At 45.6% G+C, this 20,606-nt stretch overlaps 1 protein-coding gene across 10 annotated transcripts in view; it reads right to left on the bottom strand.

The window, feature by feature from the left end:
- Positions 1 to 20,606, bottom strand: part of dmd (dystrophin) — a 2,667,466-nt gene that overhangs the window by 1,240,042 nt on the left and 1,406,818 nt on the right. For all 10 annotated transcript variants that reach the window (XM_038802261.1, XM_038802266.1, XM_038802267.1 and 7 more), the window contains one exon: positions 722 to 919. In XM_038802261.1, the coding sequence (XP_038658189.1) occupies positions 722 to 919 (198 nt within the window). The remainder of the gene's footprint in view (positions 1 to 721; positions 920 to 20,606) is intronic.

Consider the following 20,606-nt stretch of genomic DNA (forward strand, 5'->3'; position numbering starts at 1 on the left):
CTTACTCCTGTTCCTTATTGCAATGTTTGTACACCTTAAATGAAAGGATTATAGGATCTGAAGGGAAATTGGACACACCTGGGTGTTATTTCCCAAAGATAGTTAAATGTCCAGGTTTACAGATTAAACCTAGTGAGACATTTAAAATAAATTCGAACATTGAAAATGAAAATTGGGAATGACTCTTCACTATAATAGTGAATTCCAGAAGAAGCAATTCCAGGGAAAAAAAATTCAAACAAAAAATGAAAAGATTTGAAAATCCATCGTCACAAGAGACATTAATGCAAGATTAATTAAGCTATTTAAGAGGGAATCTTTATATGGAAGAGGTATATTAATGGATATTTAGAAAAGTCAGGAGGGACTTTGATTGTAAAACTAAAACTGCCATGATTCGCAAAAATCTTTGCCATGTCTAACCAGAGAAGTTAATTGCATTGGAACAGGAATAGATCACTTGACCCCTTGAACCTGTTCCAATGCAATTACCGTCTCTGGTTAGACATGACAAAGATTTTCAAAAGATTTGTACGATGGCTATGGTTGAGATTGTCTAAAACTGGCACAGTCGGAAGAATTTATTTGTTAATGACAGCCACCGAACAAATATGCTATAAAGCAATGTCATACTTTGAACTTCTATAATTAATGCTTGTAAAAAATTAATTTAATCCAACTTGAGTTAATAATGTTCATCCCTCACTTCAGAACATCCTACCTTTAAACAAGTATCCTGCTGAGAGAAATCTTCAAAATCCTTGGTTTGGAGCTCCAGGGAGTTGAGCAGCACTTCCACATCACACACAGCTTGATGAAGCTGCCGTATCTCTGCCAGGTAGGCGGAAGGCACATAAGAGGTTTCAGGCAGTATCCCTTCAGTCAGCACAGTAACAATTTTCTCTTCGTAAGTACTTTGCTGGTATGAAAATACAACATTATATTCAACAACAAAAACAGAAAATTGCGGTTGAAACAACAAAATTGCATGACTGCACCAAGGCTGGCAAAACCTCCCATTCTTGCAAAATCACTTGCCCTATTGTAGTTGCTAGTACTATTAGTAAGTGTGACATTCACTTTCCTAAAATGGCCATTTAAAGATTCCTTTAACATAAATTTACACAGAAGTAACTATCCTTTTGTAAAGTTTGCAAGTCAGCTTTGGTTATGATACAATTAGGAAGAAGGAATCACCGATTGTTTTTCAGGATTGTAAACTCAAAGCACTAAAATAGATTTCTTCAATTGCAAATATTACTGTGAGATTGGTTCTGTGAAATATAAAATCAGAATTTTTTAAGGGGAAATAACCAAATGACTGTTTATGTGTAGTGCTTATTTTTTCCATGAAGCAGTGAGGATATAGTCAGAGCAAATTAAATGCAGTTTATTAAAGTTGTTCAAAGTGTGTGCCACACAACTTAAAATTACATCTCAATTTACCTGCTCTCAGCAAACTCCTAAGTGATACAAGTACATTTTCTCCAATTTCATAAGCAAGTGAACAGACTCCATAATAAAGTGAAAACATCATTATTTTTAAAAATGATAAGGAAACTTTAAACAATCAACCAATTGCTGTATCCTCCCACCTCTGTCGAACGTTTGGTTGGATTGCTGTTTATGATAAAGAGTGAGGAAATATTCCCGATACATACTCACCATCAATAAAAAAGAGATTTTAACCATGCAAGTCCTGACAATAGCCATTCAGCTCCACTACTGATATATCATATTTTACAATCTAACCAGTTCGCTTAAACAACTACTCAAATTAAAAAAGGCATGAACAGAAAAATGAATCGGGACTGTAATGAAGCAGCATGGAATTCACTGGGAGACATATCAAAAATAGACTGAAAAAATATCATGTGGTCTTGTGTGTCTTTAAGATAGAGCATGTGATGCAGCATTTCTGAGCAGGAAACAGTTACAACTGCAGGCATTTTCTGCTGTTGAGTTTAATGGTGAAAATAGCAGCATAGTTCCAAACAGCTCCAAAGAAAATGGACACTATGTAATGTAAGGCTCAAATACCATGCAACTTTTTCCTTCACACCCTGAAACAGCTTTGAGAACAATAAATCTTGAATGGGACACATTACGCACAATTAGAACAACGAATAGCACAGAATAATGTGATATATTTCCTGTCCAGGCTCTTACAGGCTATTTGTTCACTGCAGTTCAAATAAAATTCCAAACATATCTGACTATTGTGTGTAGATTATGTTAATTTCACGAGGTTAGATTTCTCAAAATTTATCTTGAATGCGAAGTATAAAGTAATTGACTCAAAAAGCAGATATTGGATTGGATTGGATTTGTTTATTGTCACGTGTACCGAGGTACAGTGAAAAGTATTTTTCTGCGAGCAGCTCAACAAATCATTAGGTATATGGGAAGAAAAGGGAATTTAAAAAAATACATAATAGGGCAACACAACATATACAACTACATAAGCACTGGCATCGGATGAAGCATACAGGGTGTAGTGTTAATGAGGTCAGTCCATAAGAAGGTGATTTAGGAGTCTGGTGACAGTGGGGAAGAAGCTGTTTTTGAGTCCGTTCATGCTTGTTCTCAGACTTCTGTATCTCCTGCCCGATGGAAGAAGTTGGAAGAGTGAGTAAGCCGGGTGGGAGGGATCTTTGATTATGCTGCCCGCTTTCCCCAGGCAGCGGGAGGTGTAGATGGAGTCAATGGATGGGAGGCAGGTTCGTGTGATGGACTGGGCGGTGTTCACAACTCTCTGAAGTTTCTTGCGGTCCTGGGCCGAGCAGTTGCCATACCAGGCTGTGATGCAGCCCGATAGGATGCTTTCTATGGTTCATCTGTAAAAGTTGGTGAGGGTTAATGTAGACATGCCGAATTTCCTGAGGAAGTACAGGCGCTGTTGTGCTTTCTTGGTGGTAGCGTCGACACGGGTGGACCAGGACAGATTTTTTTGGAGATGTGCACCCCTAGGATTGTGAAATTGCTAACCCTCTTCACCTCGGCCCCATTGATGCTGACAGGGGTGTGTACAATAATTTGCTTCCTGAAGTCAATGACCAGCTCTTTAGTTTTGCTGGCATTGAGGGAGAGATTGTTGTCGCTACACCACTCCACTAGGTTCTCTATCTCCCTCCTGTATTCTGACTCGTCGTTATTCGAGATCCGGCCCACTATGCTCATATCATCAGCAAACTTGTAAGTGGAGTTAGAACCAAGTTTTGCCACGCAGTCGTGTGTGTACAGGGAGTGGAGTGGAGTAGAGTAGGGGGCTAAGTACACAGCCTTGCGAGGCCCCGGTTTTGAGGACTATTGTGGAGGAGGTGTTGATGTTCATTCTTACTGATTGTGGTCTGTTGGTCAAAAAATCTTACCTCACCAATGTTGATAATGATTTTGGAAAAAGAATAAGTCAAATGCTTACCCATCAAGGGAAATCAGAGATTATTAACTATATATGTATAATGTAAGGCATGCACTAGAATGTGGAATTCATGGGTGACTCAAAGATTAAGGTGTTATAGTGCAGTGAAAACAGGTCAAATAAATTGAAATGTCCTATATTTCAGAGTAATATTTCATTATCGTTGTTATTGAATGATTTAAAAGCTAAATCACTGCACCTGTTTGGGGGAAATGCATATGTTTGACCATTTTAGCTATTCTATGCACTGACAGAAAAAAATGTTTCAAGTGCAAAACTGGAGATTTAAATCGTTTGTTTTGAATAATTTGTAATGAGTAAATGAGTCAACATAAAGGAGGATAAATAGGAAAGTGTCATGTGGCACATTAAACGGTTTCTCTGACAGATTGACGTATAATCGATTCTATCTGGGCAGGGATGGAAATTGAAGGGAAAAAGAGCAAAGCTGAAAGTCTGAAGAACATAAAAAAGCTGGATGGAAAAAAAGCCATTCAGCCCATGAAGTGTGCTTTCTTTCACAAACTATTCATGTGACTTTAATTCGAGACTTACTTCATCAAACACCCTCCCAAATCCTTATTTACATACTTATCTATTAAATATCCCTAACCCTTGCCATTATACATCTTCAAACTTGACCACAGTTACCAAAAATGGTCCAAAAATGAGAACGGTTTTCAGAACTCAGCTAGTAGTTCAAAGAAGATTTATCATGACAATGTGGAAGTAATATGATTTTTCTCCTTTGCCCTGTACTGTTAATGGTAAAAATACAACTTATTAAACACCCAATTCTTTTCTAGACAAGCACTGATCTGACTTTTTTTTTTAAATTGATCAAAACAGTTCTGACGAAAGTTGAATGGATCTACTGTGCATTTGCAGTATTTTCTATTTTGTTGTCACGTTATAGTGGACAGTGCTAATAGAGAACAGAGAACAATTATCTTCTTATGTCTGACAGACACAACTAAATCCATTATTTAAAGAGTGTTGTTTGTTGGCAATTGAACAATTCGCCACATCTTGGGTGAATCCCATTTGGCATTTAGGCATGTGAAAATGTTACTGTTTGTGGTTACTGTTTGTGTCAAAATGAGTACAGATCTCAAAACAATGTTCCCCTGAGGACTTAGCAAGAATTGTCCAGAGTAGCTGAACCATAAAAACTAGCAAGGCTCCAAATCTCCCAATTATACAGAGTGAATTGATCCCTGGTTGGGAAGTGATATGGAACTATAAATAGTATAAAGGCTTTAGGGACTGGTGTAGTACAGTGGGCTAAACAGCTGGCTTGTAATGCAGAGGAAGGCCAGCAGCGCGGGTTCAATTCCCTTACCGGCCTCCCCGAACAGGCGCTGGAATGTGGCGACTAGGGGCTTTTCACAGTAACTTCACTGAAGCCTACTTGTGACAATAAGCGATTATTATTATTATTAGGGCAAGAATAATCATCCCGTGAACCATGAGCTGGCTGGAACTATGCAGGTTAGGAGGAACATGGTCCAAGGGTTTCCGCTCAAAATGACTATCGGTGGTGGCTGATGGAAATGCATTTGCTTGGATGTTAGATAAGAAGAGGGTTGGTCTCAGCTATTATGTTCTGTTGACAAATAGCCTTCTAAAATTCACTACCGAAACTATTACATAAATAATGGTCACTTAGCCAAATACAAGATAGCAAAGGTTCCTGTGCTCTGAAAAGATAAATGCTTTTATTAGAAGAAGGCAGAGAAGGAAAAAAATCTTACCACAATTATTGCATCACTGCATTATCATGCATTATGTATTCTATTCATGTACTGTTGCTGCAGATTTCCTGAACATCTGAAAAAATTCCATTAGATTTCTTTTTGAAGAATGGAAATGCAAAGTTTATGGGTTGAATTTTCTCAGGCCTGTTCTGCCTGGGCTGAAGGCAAGAAGGCCAGGAAAATGAAGGGGCGTCATGTCAGGGCAGTTTCCTTTTTTGCCAACGTGGAGCTTTTCCAGGTAAATGGGTCGGCTGCCCAGTACATGGAGACAGCCAGCCTAAGTGAACTGTTAAGGGCTCAATTATGAATGATTTAGCAACCTTTCTTACATTGTCTTCTGGCTGAGCAGCTCCCACCAGCTCAGTGGAGGTGTGCTCCCTGTGGTAGGCCAGATTCGATGAAAAGGCCAGATTCATGGTCCAGATCGATACAACAGAAAAGTTTCCCCTCCTGGCCAACTCTTACAGGTTATTTAATGTGGAGGCGAGAGAAATCATTTCTATGTTTCACAAATCATCCTCAGCAGAGCTCACCTCTCCCTATAGAGCTGCCAAAGCTTTAAAGCTTCCAACCCTCTGATTGGGTCTGTAGCCTAAGGACAGTGTACTCTGAGCCGGATAATTAGGAGGCCATCTCTGGGAAGATCACTCGGTTGGTCTCCATGCCAGCAAGTATGGGCTTGGGACCTTTGTTTAACCTTGATGTCAGGGTTCCAAAGCCAGCATGGAAATTCTGCCCAATATTACACTAAGTAAATGACATATGCCCCTTGATTCAAGGACTTTTTGACCTAAATTTCTGGCTACTAATGTGCTTTTAATGAATTGTTGTTCTTTCATATTCTTACATGTAGCCACGGCAAATGCTGCTAAGAGCATAAGTGCATGCCAGGTAGAATCTTGGCCTCTGTTGAAGAATGCAATTTAGTTGAACTGATAGAAATCTGCAAAATTTTCTTTTGCCGATTAATCATAGTGTTGGTAAAATTATAATAAAGACAAATTCTTCGAGCTTCGATTCAGGAAATTTATTTGACACAAATATTTGCGGAGAGGGCGTGGTCTGCCTAAATAGACATTCCACAGTATTCTGAATTATACAGTTGAAAACCATTATATTTATAGTGTGAAATAAACAACTCTGAAAAAATAAAATCTTGGGAACATACGCAAAAGGAAACATGAATGTTTTGCCCTAGGTTTAAAAATAATTCTCGTATCCATTTGTTATCTTTCGGGAGGACAATGTGTTATCATAATAAGGCTAAGAACAAAATATTAAGCAGTATGTTTTTCCGTTACCTAACCTTTAAAAATTATGTTCAGAAAATAATGTATGCTCGAGGTGGGCAACTAATCCTCACATTAATTTCCCTTGCACACATAAGATCCCTACAGTACAGGCTATTCGGCCCATCAAATCTGCACTGACACTCTGAAACAGCACCCTGCCTAGGCCCACTCCCCCACCCTAGCCCCATAACTCCATCATCCCCATCTAACCTTTGGACACAAAGGGGCAATTTAGCATGGCCAATGCACCTAAACTGCACATCTTTGGACTGTGGGAAGAAACCAGGCTATCCAGAGGAGACCCATGCAGATCCTGGGAGAAAGTACAAACTCCACACAGAGAACCGACAAGAACCATAACTTCAAAGGTCTTTCCTGTTTTTAAATGTTATTCCTTTCTCAGAGTTATAAAGCCAACGAGCAGAGTGGACAGAGGCAAACCCCTGATCCATCTTCTTTCTTGATTCAAAAACCAATTCAAATTCAAATTGAATCAAATTTATGGTCCCCACATCGATACATAGAAGTTAGGAGCAGGAGGAGGCTTTTGGCACTTCGAGCCTGCTCTGCCATTCATCACGATCATGGCTGATCATCCAGATCAATAGCCTAATCCTGCTTTCTCCCCATAACCTTTGATCCCATTCTCCCCAAGTGCTATATCTAGCCGCCTCTTGAATATATTAAACATTTTTGCATCAACTACTTCCTGTGGTAATGAATTCCACAGGCTTACCACTCTTTGTGTGAAGAAATGTCTCCTTGTCTCTGTCCGAAATGGTTTACCCTGAATCCTCAGGCTGTGACCCCTGGTTTTGGACACACTCATTATTGGTAACATCTTCCTTGCATCTACCCTGTCTAGTCCTGTTAAAATTTTAGAAGTCTCTATGAGAGAGACATACCAGATCCAAACGGACAAGAACAGGCATTATACAAGATTGCACGCTTGATCTCAGCCAAAAGGCCAAGAAACAATTCAAAGGTCTTTCCTATCTTTTAGATTTTTTAAATAATTAACAATGCAAGGAGGAGGCAGCAAATTTACTATTCACCCACATTATCTCAATAGCCTTCTTTGAATTATTGGCCAAACTGTAGAAACCAAGCATGCCAGAACAGATGCACATTTTCTTGATCACTTTGAGCAGCATCACCAGATTCAGAGGCAATGATACAAGATTGAAGCTATGTGACAATAAATATTTGTCAAAGTGCACATGCAAAATGTATACATCATATTGGCATCTGCTACAATGATTAAGTCTATCCAAAAAATGTGGATAATCATTGGATTACACAATATTTGATGAGAATTTTAACTACTGTGCATTAAAAACTTAAATAATAATTAGACATTTTAAAAAGATTTAAATCAAATGTGTACCAAAGAATGCGTGGCTAAGGATTCAAAATCATACAGCACAGAAGGTAGCCACTTGACAATCATTCCTGTGTTGGCTTTTTGAAGGAGCTTTCAAGTAAGTCTTATTCCCCTGCTCTTTCCCCATAGCCCTGTAATTCTTTCCCCATGAAACATTGAATCTGTTTCCACCACTTATTCAGGCAAGGCATTTCAGATAATTGTAACTTACTGTGCAAACATATCTAATCTTCTCTCTATATTTGCTCATTACTTTAGATCCATGTCCTCTGGCTACTGGCTCACACATAAAGTGAACAGTTTGTCCCCATCTACTCTATCAAAGACCTTCATAATTTTGAACACCTCCAGTAAATCTCTCTTTCCCCTTCACTGGGACATAAATTTAAGGTGAATGGTGAAAGATATAGGGGGGATGTCAGAGGTAGGTCCTTTACCCAGAGAGTAGTGGGGGCATGAAATGCACTGCCTGTGGAAGTAGTTGAGTTGGAAACATTAGGGGCCTTCAAGCGGCTATTGGATAGGTACATGGATTATGGTAGAATGATGGGGTGTAGATTAATTTGTTCTTAATCTAGGACAAACGTTCGGCACAACATTGTGGGCCGAAGGGCCTGTTCTGTGCTGTATTTTCTATGTTCTATGTACTCTGAGGAGAACAATCTGAGTGCTACATGTATAAGGACAGCAGTCTTCTTCATCGTCTGTCTGAGTGAAAGGCTTTATTGAACTGATCAGAAATGACATCCTACAGCCAGCTTGCCTGATGGCATAGTCATATGATTATGGCAAGCCACGCAGTCAGTTAGTAGAACAGAATTTCCAAAACTCAAACATCCCCCTTTTCATATGGAACAAAAGATTCAAACATCTCCAGCGAACAAAAGGCGCATTTCTATGCACAATCCTCTGTCACTGAGAGTTACCTACTATACATCCTCTGTTCTCATGTATTAACAGCTGTTTGTTCTACTCGCCAGTTACTGCATATGCATTGCACACACAAGTCTTTAAACCTTGCTGGTCTCTCAATGGAACATGTGGGAATTCACATTGGCTGTTCATCTAAGTGATGTTCCTCATCCCGAGTATGTCTTTCCCGTGGCCCTTTGTTGCCTTGGTGACTATTGTAGTTCTGTTGCGGCTGTTGGGGACTCATGAACCTCTGGGTTTTATGGCAGTTCTGCACACAATACAGCTGGTAAGATACCTGCTCCCTGACTAGTCGATGACAGAGAATGAAAAGTTTCATTAGTTGATCGTACATCTGTGTGGTTGAGCCAGTACCTTTGGTTCACTTCCACCACGTAGCATCAAAATGACAATTTCTAGACACATGTCCTAAGTTTACACATAGGCTGTCTCCTGTTGAGATGTGTTTGTGTGCCAACTGGAACGTCATGTTTTTCCATGGCTCCATTTTGATTCTTCAAGGAGTCTTTCAAGGTCACACCGCCTTTGCATGCCTTTAACATCTGCCATTTTGCTTGACTGTACATTTGGTTGAGTTTTCTCAACTCCAGCTTTGAATTGTCAACCGTGGAATTGAGAGTCATTGGGCAAGATTTACCGGCCTCGTCGCACCAGCTTGGTGATGCGACAAAACCATTGAATCTTGCGAACGGCCTCTCATGAGATTTGCTACGCTCGAAACGTCTCGTGACAATGCCCACCTTATTGGGCGTGATCCAGATTAGCAAAAATAAATTAGCTATTAGGTTCGTTTAAATATGTCTGTGCGGGATTCTCCGTGCACCAGGACCTAACAGATGCACCTGGGAGACCTCGCCGGGGCACTGTTGAGTACTGGTCCACACAAACGTGGACCAGGCGAAACCACCTCGGGGGAATCCCAGGCTATCAGAAACTTGCAGGTGGTTGAGCTCTGGGCAGGGTGGTATCCAACGTCACTCATGCAGCTTGGCACTGGTAGGGACACTGCCAGGATCCAAGGCTCGCAATGAGGCGGGTCCAGAGGCTGTGTTGGGATGCCCGACAGGATCGAAAGATTGAATTGGATTGCATATTGTTTATTGTCACGTGTACCGAGGTACAGTGAAAAGTATTTTTCTGCAAGCTGCTCAACAGATCATTAAGTACATGAAAAGAAAAGAAATACATAATAGGACAACACAAGGTACACAACGTAACTACATAAATACCGGCATCAAGTGAAGCATACAGGGGTGTAGTGTTAATCAGGTCAGTCCATAAGAGAGTCATTTAGGAGTTTGGTAACCGTGGGGAAGAAGCTGTTTTTTAGTCTGTTTGTACATGTCCTCAGACTTTTGTATCTCCTTCCGATGGAAGAAGTTGGAAGAGTGAGTAAGTTGGGTGGGAGGGGTCTTTGATTATGCTGCCCACTTTCCTCAGGCAGCGGGAGGTGTAGATGGAGTCAATGATTGGGAGGCAGGGTTGTGTGATGGACTGGGCTGCGTTCATGACTCTCTGAAGTTTCTTGCGGTCTTGGGCCGTGCAGTTGCCATACCAGGCTGTGAACGCCGTGAGATAGGATGCTTTACATGGTCGGGGCGGCCTTTAAAAATGGCACCCTGATCCACGTGTAGTCTTCCTGAACAGAGCGGCCTCTACGGGGCGTTCCCTACTGAGGCAAAAAAAACCCGGCAAAAGTGCCATTGCATAGCAACCCATAAGAAACAGGACACTTTTTTATGTCTCATTGAATCACAGCAATTGGTTCCTCTTGGTACCTTTGTGTTGTCTCTAGAATTTGTTTTTTCAGATCTTGCACAGTTTGGTTCAATGAAAACTTCAACTTATCACGTGCTTTCAGAAGTCTAGACTCAGCTAGAATATTGCCCTTCAAATCTTCCAGTTCAACCCGGATATGAACATTTTCCTGTAGAACTGCTTCATTTGCCCTGGGATCGTGCATTTTGTTGCATTGACGTGGTTGGAAACCATCTTGTGGTTTACTTCAACACCATCTTCCTCTCTTTGGGGTACTCTCACTCCCTCCCTCTGGAGTCTTTTGTTGCACTCTTTCTGGTGTCTTCAGTTGTCTTTTCTCTGCCGGCATGCTCAGGTTACTAGCCCAAACTTTAGACTTGCTCCAGCTGAAATGAATGGCCGTTGTGTCTCCTTTATGATCTGGAACTCTAAATCTTTCTTCTTGCTATTGCATTGAGTTGTCTCACTAATTTCTCCTCCCTGTATGAGTACTGTACGATCATATAGCTTTGTAGCCATCTTAGATGGCCACCTGCAAAGGGCCATGGGGATTATGGCCAACCCAGGACTCAGACAGATACAGAGCCTATGTGTATTTGAAACGCAGGTAACCAAGCCTGATTGAAACCCCCGTTTGTTTACATTTCAATGGCCCATTTTCCCAGGACAATAGAACTCCAGTCAAGAAACTGGTACAGCCACAGACTAATCGGCGCCACTCCCTTTACTCAGAAAGCCCAACTGCCAAAGTCAATGGTCGCTAAGGACCCGCCCAGCTACCAAAGCACCCGCCCCTTTATTGGCTGAAATCGTAGACAGTGATCAGAGCCCTGTCGAACTATTGGGTCCAAGGTTAAGGACCGCCCCAAAGAGTGCAAAATCCCAGAGGGATAAAAGAGAGCACAGCCATGTGTTCTGTCTCTTTTGGATCCAGCCTGTGCCAAACCAATTGTAGCAGGAACAGCCAGCCAAGTTCAAGACCAACGATCGCTACCTGACAGTTGAGCCCAGCAGAGACAGAGCCACTTTCTTTGAACCAGCCAAGTGAAATCCAAATAAAGGCCTTATCCATTTGCACAGTGCCGGTCGCCCTGAAGTTAAGTATAGGTTATTGTAGCTGATAGGTGTAGTTTAACTCGGAGTAGATATTGTGTTTGCATTCAAGGTAACTCTTGTGTATGTAAATAAACCATCTTTTGAACTAACTAACTGGTTGTGTGGTCATTTGATCGATATGAGGGAAGGCTTGTGGTTCACCAACATCATTAATATGAGCAACAGTATTGGCGACGCTGTTGGGATCAAAATGAGCAACAGCTTCAATCTTACTTTCAGGGCCTCACTTCACACAAATCTGAGAAGGTTGTTATATTGCATAATATAGCAGTGCCTATCTGAAACCTCTTTTTCATGTGATCCTCCCTCTCTGCGGTCATCATGGTAACAATTTGTTGCTGATAGACATGACTGAACCAATCCATTGTATTGTCTATAGTTCTTCATCAGAGTCTTCTGAGGATACCTCCCCAGTGGCCACCTGTATAGGGTTGTGCAAAATGATTCTGCTTCTTGCAGTTAAAGCTGCTTACCCCCTGCTGGGCAATTCTTCTTTTCCTTTTGATGCTTTCCTCCTCATTTCTTACATCCTCCCCTTGTCTGTGATTGCCCAGCTCTTTTGGCCTGGCCTGTCTCTCAGCCAAGAGATACATTATCCTGGAAGATAAACATTGTAGAAGACTGACTGCTGCCTCTGTACCTGAAACATGCAGCTTCTCTCGCCTCCCACAGAAAATTGACTCCCTCCTTTGTATTACCAATCCAGTAAATCACCACTTCAACCCCTGCAAATAGGCAAGAAGCTGCCTCATGTCAAATAAAAGCAAAAAGACAAATTTTAGAACAAGAACCAAACAACCAAAATTAAAATGGTAGTTGTATGAAGGGAATTCCTAAACAGAAGCAAACTTTTAATTATTTTATTCAAAATCAAATTTGGAGCTGCTAATAAGGAATAGTCCTGGCATTTTCAGACTTCCATTGCAATCGGAAATAGTGAGATCAGGGGTGAAAGATGAGAGGGATAGGTTATATTAAAGTTTCAAGCAAAATTGTAAACAAATTAATGGTGAAAGTCTGATCTGTTATTCTATGCTATTATCAAATGCAACTATTTTTAAGAAATGCGCAATGGATAATGGATATGTTATTCATTTAACCTCCATTATATAATATAAATCACTCAGATACTCGAGAATAAGAAAACAATGGGTGCGATTCTCCGGAAAGATTTCTCAGCGTGGTAGCGGGACCTGCCACGAGCTTCCCGGTGCTCGGCGAGGCCGACATCCTGATACAACATTGATTGGTCCACTTAACAAGACCTCAAGGCACTTCCGGTGGCACTTGAGAGCGGGATGGCTGCATCGAATCCCGCCGGTGGCCACGATTTGCGGCACTTTCGGGGGTTTTGCCGACTTTTCGATCGCCCCCCCCAACTATTGACGGCCTTTGGGACCGTCATGGGCAGCTGGCGGGGCCGGTTTGAAAACCGGCGAAGAACCCCGCGTGGGTGTCGGGCGGCGGTTGCCGAGGCATCGGGCCCAGCACGTGCTCGAAGGGCAAAGTAGCGGGGGTGGAGCCAAGCGGGGGCCGAGGCGGAAGGCCTGAAGCCAGGGTGGAATGTAAAAGAGATGTCCCACGTCCGATGGCTCCCATCTAGAGCGTGCTAAGAAAGTTGGTCCAGTCCCAGGGAAAGTCTGGAGGGATGCAAAAAAGAAGAGAAAGAAGAAGTTTTAAATAAGTTTGGTGAAAGTTTTTTCTTTCTCCCCCTCCCCCCCCCCCCCCCCCCCCCCCCACCCACTTTTGAAAGATTGACTGTTTTTCAAAGGAAAAAAACAGATTGAAGAAGGACAGGAGGGTGAAGGGGGGTAAAGGGGAAAGAAAAATAAAGGAAAAACAATACGTTGTTAAAGGATGCGAAAAGCAGCGTCGAAGAAGGAAGGAAACGCGGGCTCTCTGCTGAATGAGAAGAAGAGCAAAAGTGCTGACAGGGTGGTGGAGACGGCGGCCGCATTGAAACCAATGGTGGAGGAGGCAATCGCCCCGGTGAGGGTAGCTGTGGCAAAGACATCGGCCGAGGTGAGAGCAGGGCGAGAAGACAAAGGAAGTGGAGGAGGCCGTGACACAGCACAGCGACCAGCTCACCTCAATGAGGGACGAGTTGCGGAGGGTGGTGGAGGTCAACAGAGGACTCCAAGCAAAACATGAGGACTTGGAGAACGACTCCAGACGGCACAATTTGAGAATTGTGGGCTTGCCCAAAGGGACAGAGGGCCCAAGGCCAACATAATACAGAGCTGATGGGGGAGGGTGAGAACCCCTCCCAGTACAAGCTAGACCGAGCTCATCGGTCATTAAGGCCGAAGCCCAAAGTAAACAAGCCGCCAAGAGCAGTAATTATCTGCTTCCATAAGTACTGCATGAAAGAGAAGGTGTTAAGCTGAGCAAAGCAGAAGTGCGAGGTGCTGTGGGATGGGACCGGAGTTCAGATCTACCAGGACGTGACGGTGGAGCTGGCAAAGAGAGGAGCAGCGTTCGGGCGAGTGAAAGCGGCACTGTACAAGAAGGGGGTGCGATTTGGTATGGTATACCCGGCGAAGCTGAGGGTAACATATGGGGCCAAAGACTTTTATTTCGAGACAGCGGAGGTGGCTGAGGAGTTCGTGAGGGCAGAAGGCTTGGGACAGACGTGAGGAGCAGAGCTGGAAGAGAGACTGTGGACTGTGATTGGAGTGCTGGAAATTGTATAAATGCTACAACTTTCTGTTTACTGATGTGTATTTTAATTTACTTCTCTTTAAATTGTTATAGAGTTCAAGTTAATGGTTGGGTTGATTGGCGTTCTGTGATGCGACGGTTATATCTTATTTTGGTGAATTGTATGGGTTGGATTGTTGTTTTTGTTTTTTCTTGCTCTGGGACTGATTGGGAGGGGACGATATATCTTGGCGGGGGGAGCCCCCGCGCTAGCTACCTAAAGTCAGCTAGTGAACGGAGGTGAGGTGAGAGGAGGACTGCGGACATTGGAGCCTGGTTAGCAGGTTTGAATGGGCCTACGAGGGGAGGGGAAGGGATTGATGCTGGGAGATGTTTTTCAAGAGGAAATGTAGGGGATGTTCTTGGGAGGGGGGGAAGGGATTTGATTTTAATAATGGATAGGCGGGTCAGGCTTATGGGGCGGGGCCCGGTGGTATGATGATGGTGGATAAGAAGGGTGGGGGGGGGGGGGGGGGGGGGTGAGAGACCCCCAGTTAGGATGGTCACGTGGAACGTGAGAGGGTTAGGAGGACCGGTCAATAGGTCAAGGGTGCTTGCGCATCTTAAAAGTTTGAAAGCCGATGTGGGAGACTCACTTGAGGGTAAAGGACCAGGTGAGACTTAAAAAGGGCTGGGTTAGTCAGGTGTTTCACTCTGGATTTGACGGAAGGGCGCGAGGGGTAGCGGTGCTGGTCAGCAAAAGAGTATGTTTCCAGATTGAGAAGGTGGTGGCAGATCAGGGGGGTAGATATGTGATTGTGATGGGGGCGCTGGAGTGGAGGCTAGTGGCGCTGTTAAGTGTATACGGTCCCAATTGGGATGATGAGGGATTCGCAAAGAAGGTGTTCGGGGCCATCCCCGACTTCGACACACACAAACTGATTGTGGGTGGGATTGGAACTTGGTGCAGGAGCCAAGGTTGGACAGGTCACAGACGCGCTCGCTGGTCCCATCAGGGGCAGGCGAAGGCGCTGGCTGGGCTCATGGTGGAAATGGGAGGGGTGGACCCTTGGAGGTTTCTGTACCCGAGGGAACGGGAGTACTCATTTTTCTCAGCAGTCCATAAGGTATACTCGCGGATTGACTTTTTCGTGGTGGGGAAGGCTTTGTTGGCTGGGGTTAAGGGGTCCGAATACTCGGTAATTGCAGTGTCAGATCATGCTCCGCATAGCATGGATATTGTACTGGAGAAGTGGGTAGCGCAGAGGCCGGGGTGGAAACTAGATGTGGGGCTTTTGGGGAACCAATTGTTCTGTGAGAAAATTTAAAAGGTAATTAAGGAATATATAGGTTTCAACTGTACAGGTGAGGTGTCGAAGGCAGTTGTCTGGGAGGCTCTAAAGGCGGTGGTGAGGGGGTGAGGTAATTTTGTTTAAGGCCAGGGTGGACAAATAGGAGAGGTTGGAGCGGCAGAGGGTAATAGATGAGATGTTGGAGGTAGATAGGAGTTATGCAGAGGATGGGGACCCAGCGAAGCTGGAAAACAGGAAGGAACTACAGGCGAGCTTTGACCGTCTGTCCACCAGGAAGGTGGTGCGCCAACTGAGACGAGCAAGGGGTGCAGTTTATGAACATGGAGATAAAGCTGTTAGCAGGTCAGCTCCGGAGGGAAGCAGTGGCAAGGGAAATTCTCCACCTGAGGGGTAACTCAGGGAAGTTGGTGGTAGCCCCAGAGCTGATTAACAAGGTTTTTGAGGAGTTTTATGAGAGGTTTTACAGGTCAGAGCCACCCGGGGAGACCGTGAGATGCAGGAATTTCTAGATGGGTTGGAGTACCCGAGGCTAGGGGAGGGGGACAGGGCTACATTAGAAGAAGCAATAGTGGAGCAGGAGATAAAGGATGCGATTGGGAGGATGCAGTCAGGGAAGGTGGCAGGGCCGGATGAGTTTCCGATGGAATATTATAAAAAATTTAAGGATAAGCTGGCACCCCTGATGGTGGGGATGTTTGAAGAGGCGATAGGGAAGGGGGTGGTGCCACAAACCTTGGGGCAGGCATCGATTTCACTGTTGCTAAAAAAAGATAAGGATCCGACGGAGTGTGGGTCGTATAGGCCCATATCACTTCTGAATGTGGACGCAAAAGTGTTGGCGAAGGTACTGGCGGGTAGGCTGGAAGAGTGCCTCCCGAAGATGATAGGTGAGGATCAGACGGGGTTCGTGATAGGAGGCAGCTTTTTTCGAACATTAGGAGGGTTTTGAATGTTGTTATGGCACCGGCGGAAGGGAAGGAAACAGAGGTGGTTGTGGCATTGAACGCTGAGGAGGCATTTGACCAGGACAATGGGGGTACTTGTTGGGAGTTCTGGAGCGGTTTGGGATTGGACCAAGATTTGTGAACTAGGTAAAGCTATTATATAAGGAGCCAAAGGCGAGTGTCCGCACAAACAACATCAGCTCAAGATCCTTTTCTCTCCACCGTGGGACAAGGCAGGGATGTCCGACGTCCCCCCTGCTGTTTGCATGTGCGATTGAGCTGTTGGCCATCGCATTAAGAAGTTCGGGAGCATGGAAAGGAATAGTGCGGGGGGGAATAGGGCATAGGGTGTCCTTATATGCCGACAACTTGCTGCTGTATGTGTCAGAGCCGAGTGTGTCGATAGGGGGAATATTGGAGCTACTGCGAGTATTTGGGTCTTTCGCGGAGTACAAGCTGAACCTGGACAACAGTGAGTATTTTGTGGTGTCTATGCCGGGGGTGGGGGCAGGAGGGAGAGGGGGGGGGGGGCTTCCACTCCATAGGGCAGGACTCACGTTAGGTATCTGGGGGTGCAGGTTGCCTGGGAGTGGGGGAGGCTTCACAGGTACAATATCACTAGTTTGGTGGGGTGAGTGAAAGCCGATCGAGCAAGGTGGGATGGTCTCCCTCTGTCACTGGCGGGTCGGGTGCAGGCGGTTAAAATGAATGTGTTGTCGCGATTTCTGTTTATTTTTCAATGCCTACCGATTTTCCTGACAAATGCTTTTTTCAGGGAGATTGAGGGAAGGATTACCTCGTTCATATGGGGAGGGAAGGTGGCCAGAGTGAGAAAGGTGCTGCGACAGTGGGGAAGGCAGGCAGGGGGTTTGGGTCTTCCGAACCTGATGTACTATTACTGGGAGGCGAATGTGGAGAAGGTGCGGAGCTGGGTCAGAGGGGTTGATTCTCAGTGGGTCAGAATGGAGGAGGGTTTGTGCAGGTGGTCGGGACTGAAAGTACTAGCAATAGCACCGCTCCCGATAGCTCCGTGGAAATATTCAGGTAGTCGGTAATAATCGCTTCATTGAAAATCTGGAGGCAGTTTTGCTAACACTTCGGGTTCGGGTCAGGGTCAAGGGAAATGCCGATTCGGGGGAACCACAGATTTGAGCCAGGGAGGTGGGATGGAAGTTTTTGTAAATGGGAAGAGAAGGGGATTAAGACGCGAAAAGATTTGTTTCTTAGGGGTCGGTTTTCAGGATTGAGGGAGCTGGAAGCAAAGTATGGGCTGGAGCAGGAAGAAATGTTTAGATACATGCAGGTTCGAGATTTTGCCAGGAAGGAGATACAGAGCTTCCCGGCGGTATCGGCCTCCACATTGCTGGAGGAGGTGCTGATGACAAGAGGACTGGAGAAGGGGGTAGTGTCAGCCATGTATGGAGCTATTTTGGAAGAGGATAAGGCACCACTGGGAGGGATCAAAGCAAAGTGGGAAGAAGAGTTGGGAGAGGTTATAGAGGAGGGAGGTCTGGTGTGAGGTGTTCCGGAGAGTAAATGCCTCCACCTCATGTGCGTGGTTGAGGCTGATGCAGCTGAAGGTGGTATACAGAGCGCACCTCACGAGGGCGAGGATGAGCCGATTCTTTGAAGGAGTAGAAGATGTGTGTGAGCGTTGCCGGGGGGGGGGGGGGGGGGGGGGGGGGGGGCGGAGGCGCGCAAATCACATTAATATGTTTTGGTCCTTTCTAAGGTGGTGCACGTGAAACTGGACCAGGGTCCCCGGAGGCCATATTCGGGGTGTCGGATCAGCCAGGGTTGGAAACAGGTGCGGAGGCAGATATCGTTGCCTTCGACTCGTTGATCGCCCAAAGGCGGATCCTGATGGGATGGGGAGCAGCCTCTCCACCCTGTGCCCTGGCATGGCGGGGGACCTGTTGGAATACTTGACCCCTGTGAAGGTTATGTTTGAACTGAGGGGAAGGACGGAGAGGTTCTACAAGTCATGGGCATTATTCATTTTTTAAAAGTAAATTTAGAGTACCCAATTATTTTTTCCAATTAAGGGGCAATTTAGCGTAGCCAATCCACCTATCCTGCACATCTTTGGGTTGTGGGGGTGAAACCCACGCAGACACGGGGAGAATGTGCAAACACCTCACGGACAGTGACCCAGGGCCGGGATTCGAACCCGGGTCCTCAACACCGTCGGCAGCAATGCTAACCATTGTGCCACCGTGCCGCCCTTGGGCATTATTCATTATGCACTTTCAAGAACTGGATAGCATCGAACATTAGTTGGGCAGGATGGGTGGGAGGGTTGGGGGGAGGGGGTGCTGTGTGTATTAAGGGTAACTATGGGTAATCCCTGATTCCTTTTTGTCATTTGTTTATGTAAACATGCGGGCTGATGTTTGGGGGTTGGTGGGAGGATGGGATCGTTGTTATTGTTATGGGGATTGAAATATTTGTTGCTGATTATTGTTTATTGTTGGTGGGTGTAAATTCGGGAGAAATGTGAAAAAGGAGAATAAAAATATATTTTAACCTCAAGGCCTTCACGCCCCCAAATGAAGGCTTGCCAGCTGATTCGCCGGGACCGCCCCCTGCTAACATGGTCGAGCAGCAGTGCCGTAAGTGACCAGTGCCGTAAGGTCAACAGCCTACACTGAGCAGCACGGAGAAGTTGACACTTCCTCCCCTGAAACCCCCGAAATGTAACCAGCCCCATCCCGAACCCACCATCTGCTCCTCAATCCACCCTTCACTCCCACTCCCCTCATGCCCTCCCGCCCCCTAATGTGAAACGCATGTGTGGCTCTCTGTCTCTGCAGGATGCCCTCTCTGTCTCAGTCTCAGCTGGAGAAACTCTCCCACAATCGTCGGGAGAGGTCCCAGACCAGCAGAGGGATGGCAGACATAAGAATGATCATGATCTTCGAGGAACGGGCCCTGGAGGTTATGGGGTGGCAAAGGATAGAGCTGTCTCCAAAGCAGAGTTCGGTGTATGCCGCAGAGATGAGAATCCACCTGGATCCACCCGGGTGGACTGTCATGCGGGTGTTGTTATTGCCATATTGAATGACCCATCCCTTCCACTCATATGTTCATTCCCCCACAGGTCCTCCAGCCAACAGCGCCGGCCAATCCGGGGTGGCAATGCGCAGCACCGAGGCCAACATTGCTAGGATGGCGATCGCACGATGTTGGCACCATTAGTGAAGGTGTGCAAGGCGTGCTGCAGTCGGTGATGGCCATGGCCAAGGGCCTCGGTAGACTGCCCGACTCAATAGGGGGCATGACCTAGTACCAGGCTGACCTTGATGAGGTTCTGCAGGACACATCCCTCTCTCAGGTGGGAAAGGCAGAGGCTCTGCGGAGCTTATCCCAGTCGCATGTGGGCATTGCCGAGTCACTGCAGAGCATAGCCCAATCACGGAGGTGCATCGCCGAGGTCAACCGCATGGTGCGGACATTTTAGGAGCAGCAGGGCCAGCAAAGCCGATGACATAGGGGCAGCCGGGGCTCCAAGCAGCTACCCCTCTGTCCCGCGGTAAACCCCAGGGTCCTATGGGCACCAACTGGGAGGGGGCGCTGGGTGGCCTAGTGGCCACTAGCTCCCCCGAGTTTCACCCCTCTGATGACGTCGCGTATCACAGCCAGCACCCAGAACAGGGCAGCCAACAAGTGTACCATGGCTCTCTGGCCCCAGAGGATGCCCACCAGGGGCAGCAAAGGCCACAGAACGTGGTAAGCGGCTCGCTGCCTCCACCTCTGATGTGCATCCTGGGGATCCACCAAGACGTACCGGTAGGGCAATAAAGGCCAAGGACATCAAGGATCATTGTGGGCACATGAGGGTAGGTGGGGTATAAGGAATGGAGTGTGCATTGGGTGAGGGACGGGGAGGTGAATTATGGAGGGTTTGGGAGGGCGGGTGGGGATAGTGGGGTGGCGGTGTACACCTGTCCGGAGAACCACAAAATACCCTCACCACAACCAATATGATGCCTTTGGCTCTTTATTCCGCACTGCAGACCAGCACAAATCCCATGCCCCATTACCCCTA

Source organism: Scyliorhinus canicula, chromosome 7, assembly GCF_902713615.1.
Source record: "Scyliorhinus canicula chromosome 7, sScyCan1.1, whole genome shotgun sequence".
Classification (NCBI taxonomy): Eukaryota; Metazoa; Chordata; class Chondrichthyes; order Carcharhiniformes; family Scyliorhinidae; genus Scyliorhinus; species Scyliorhinus canicula.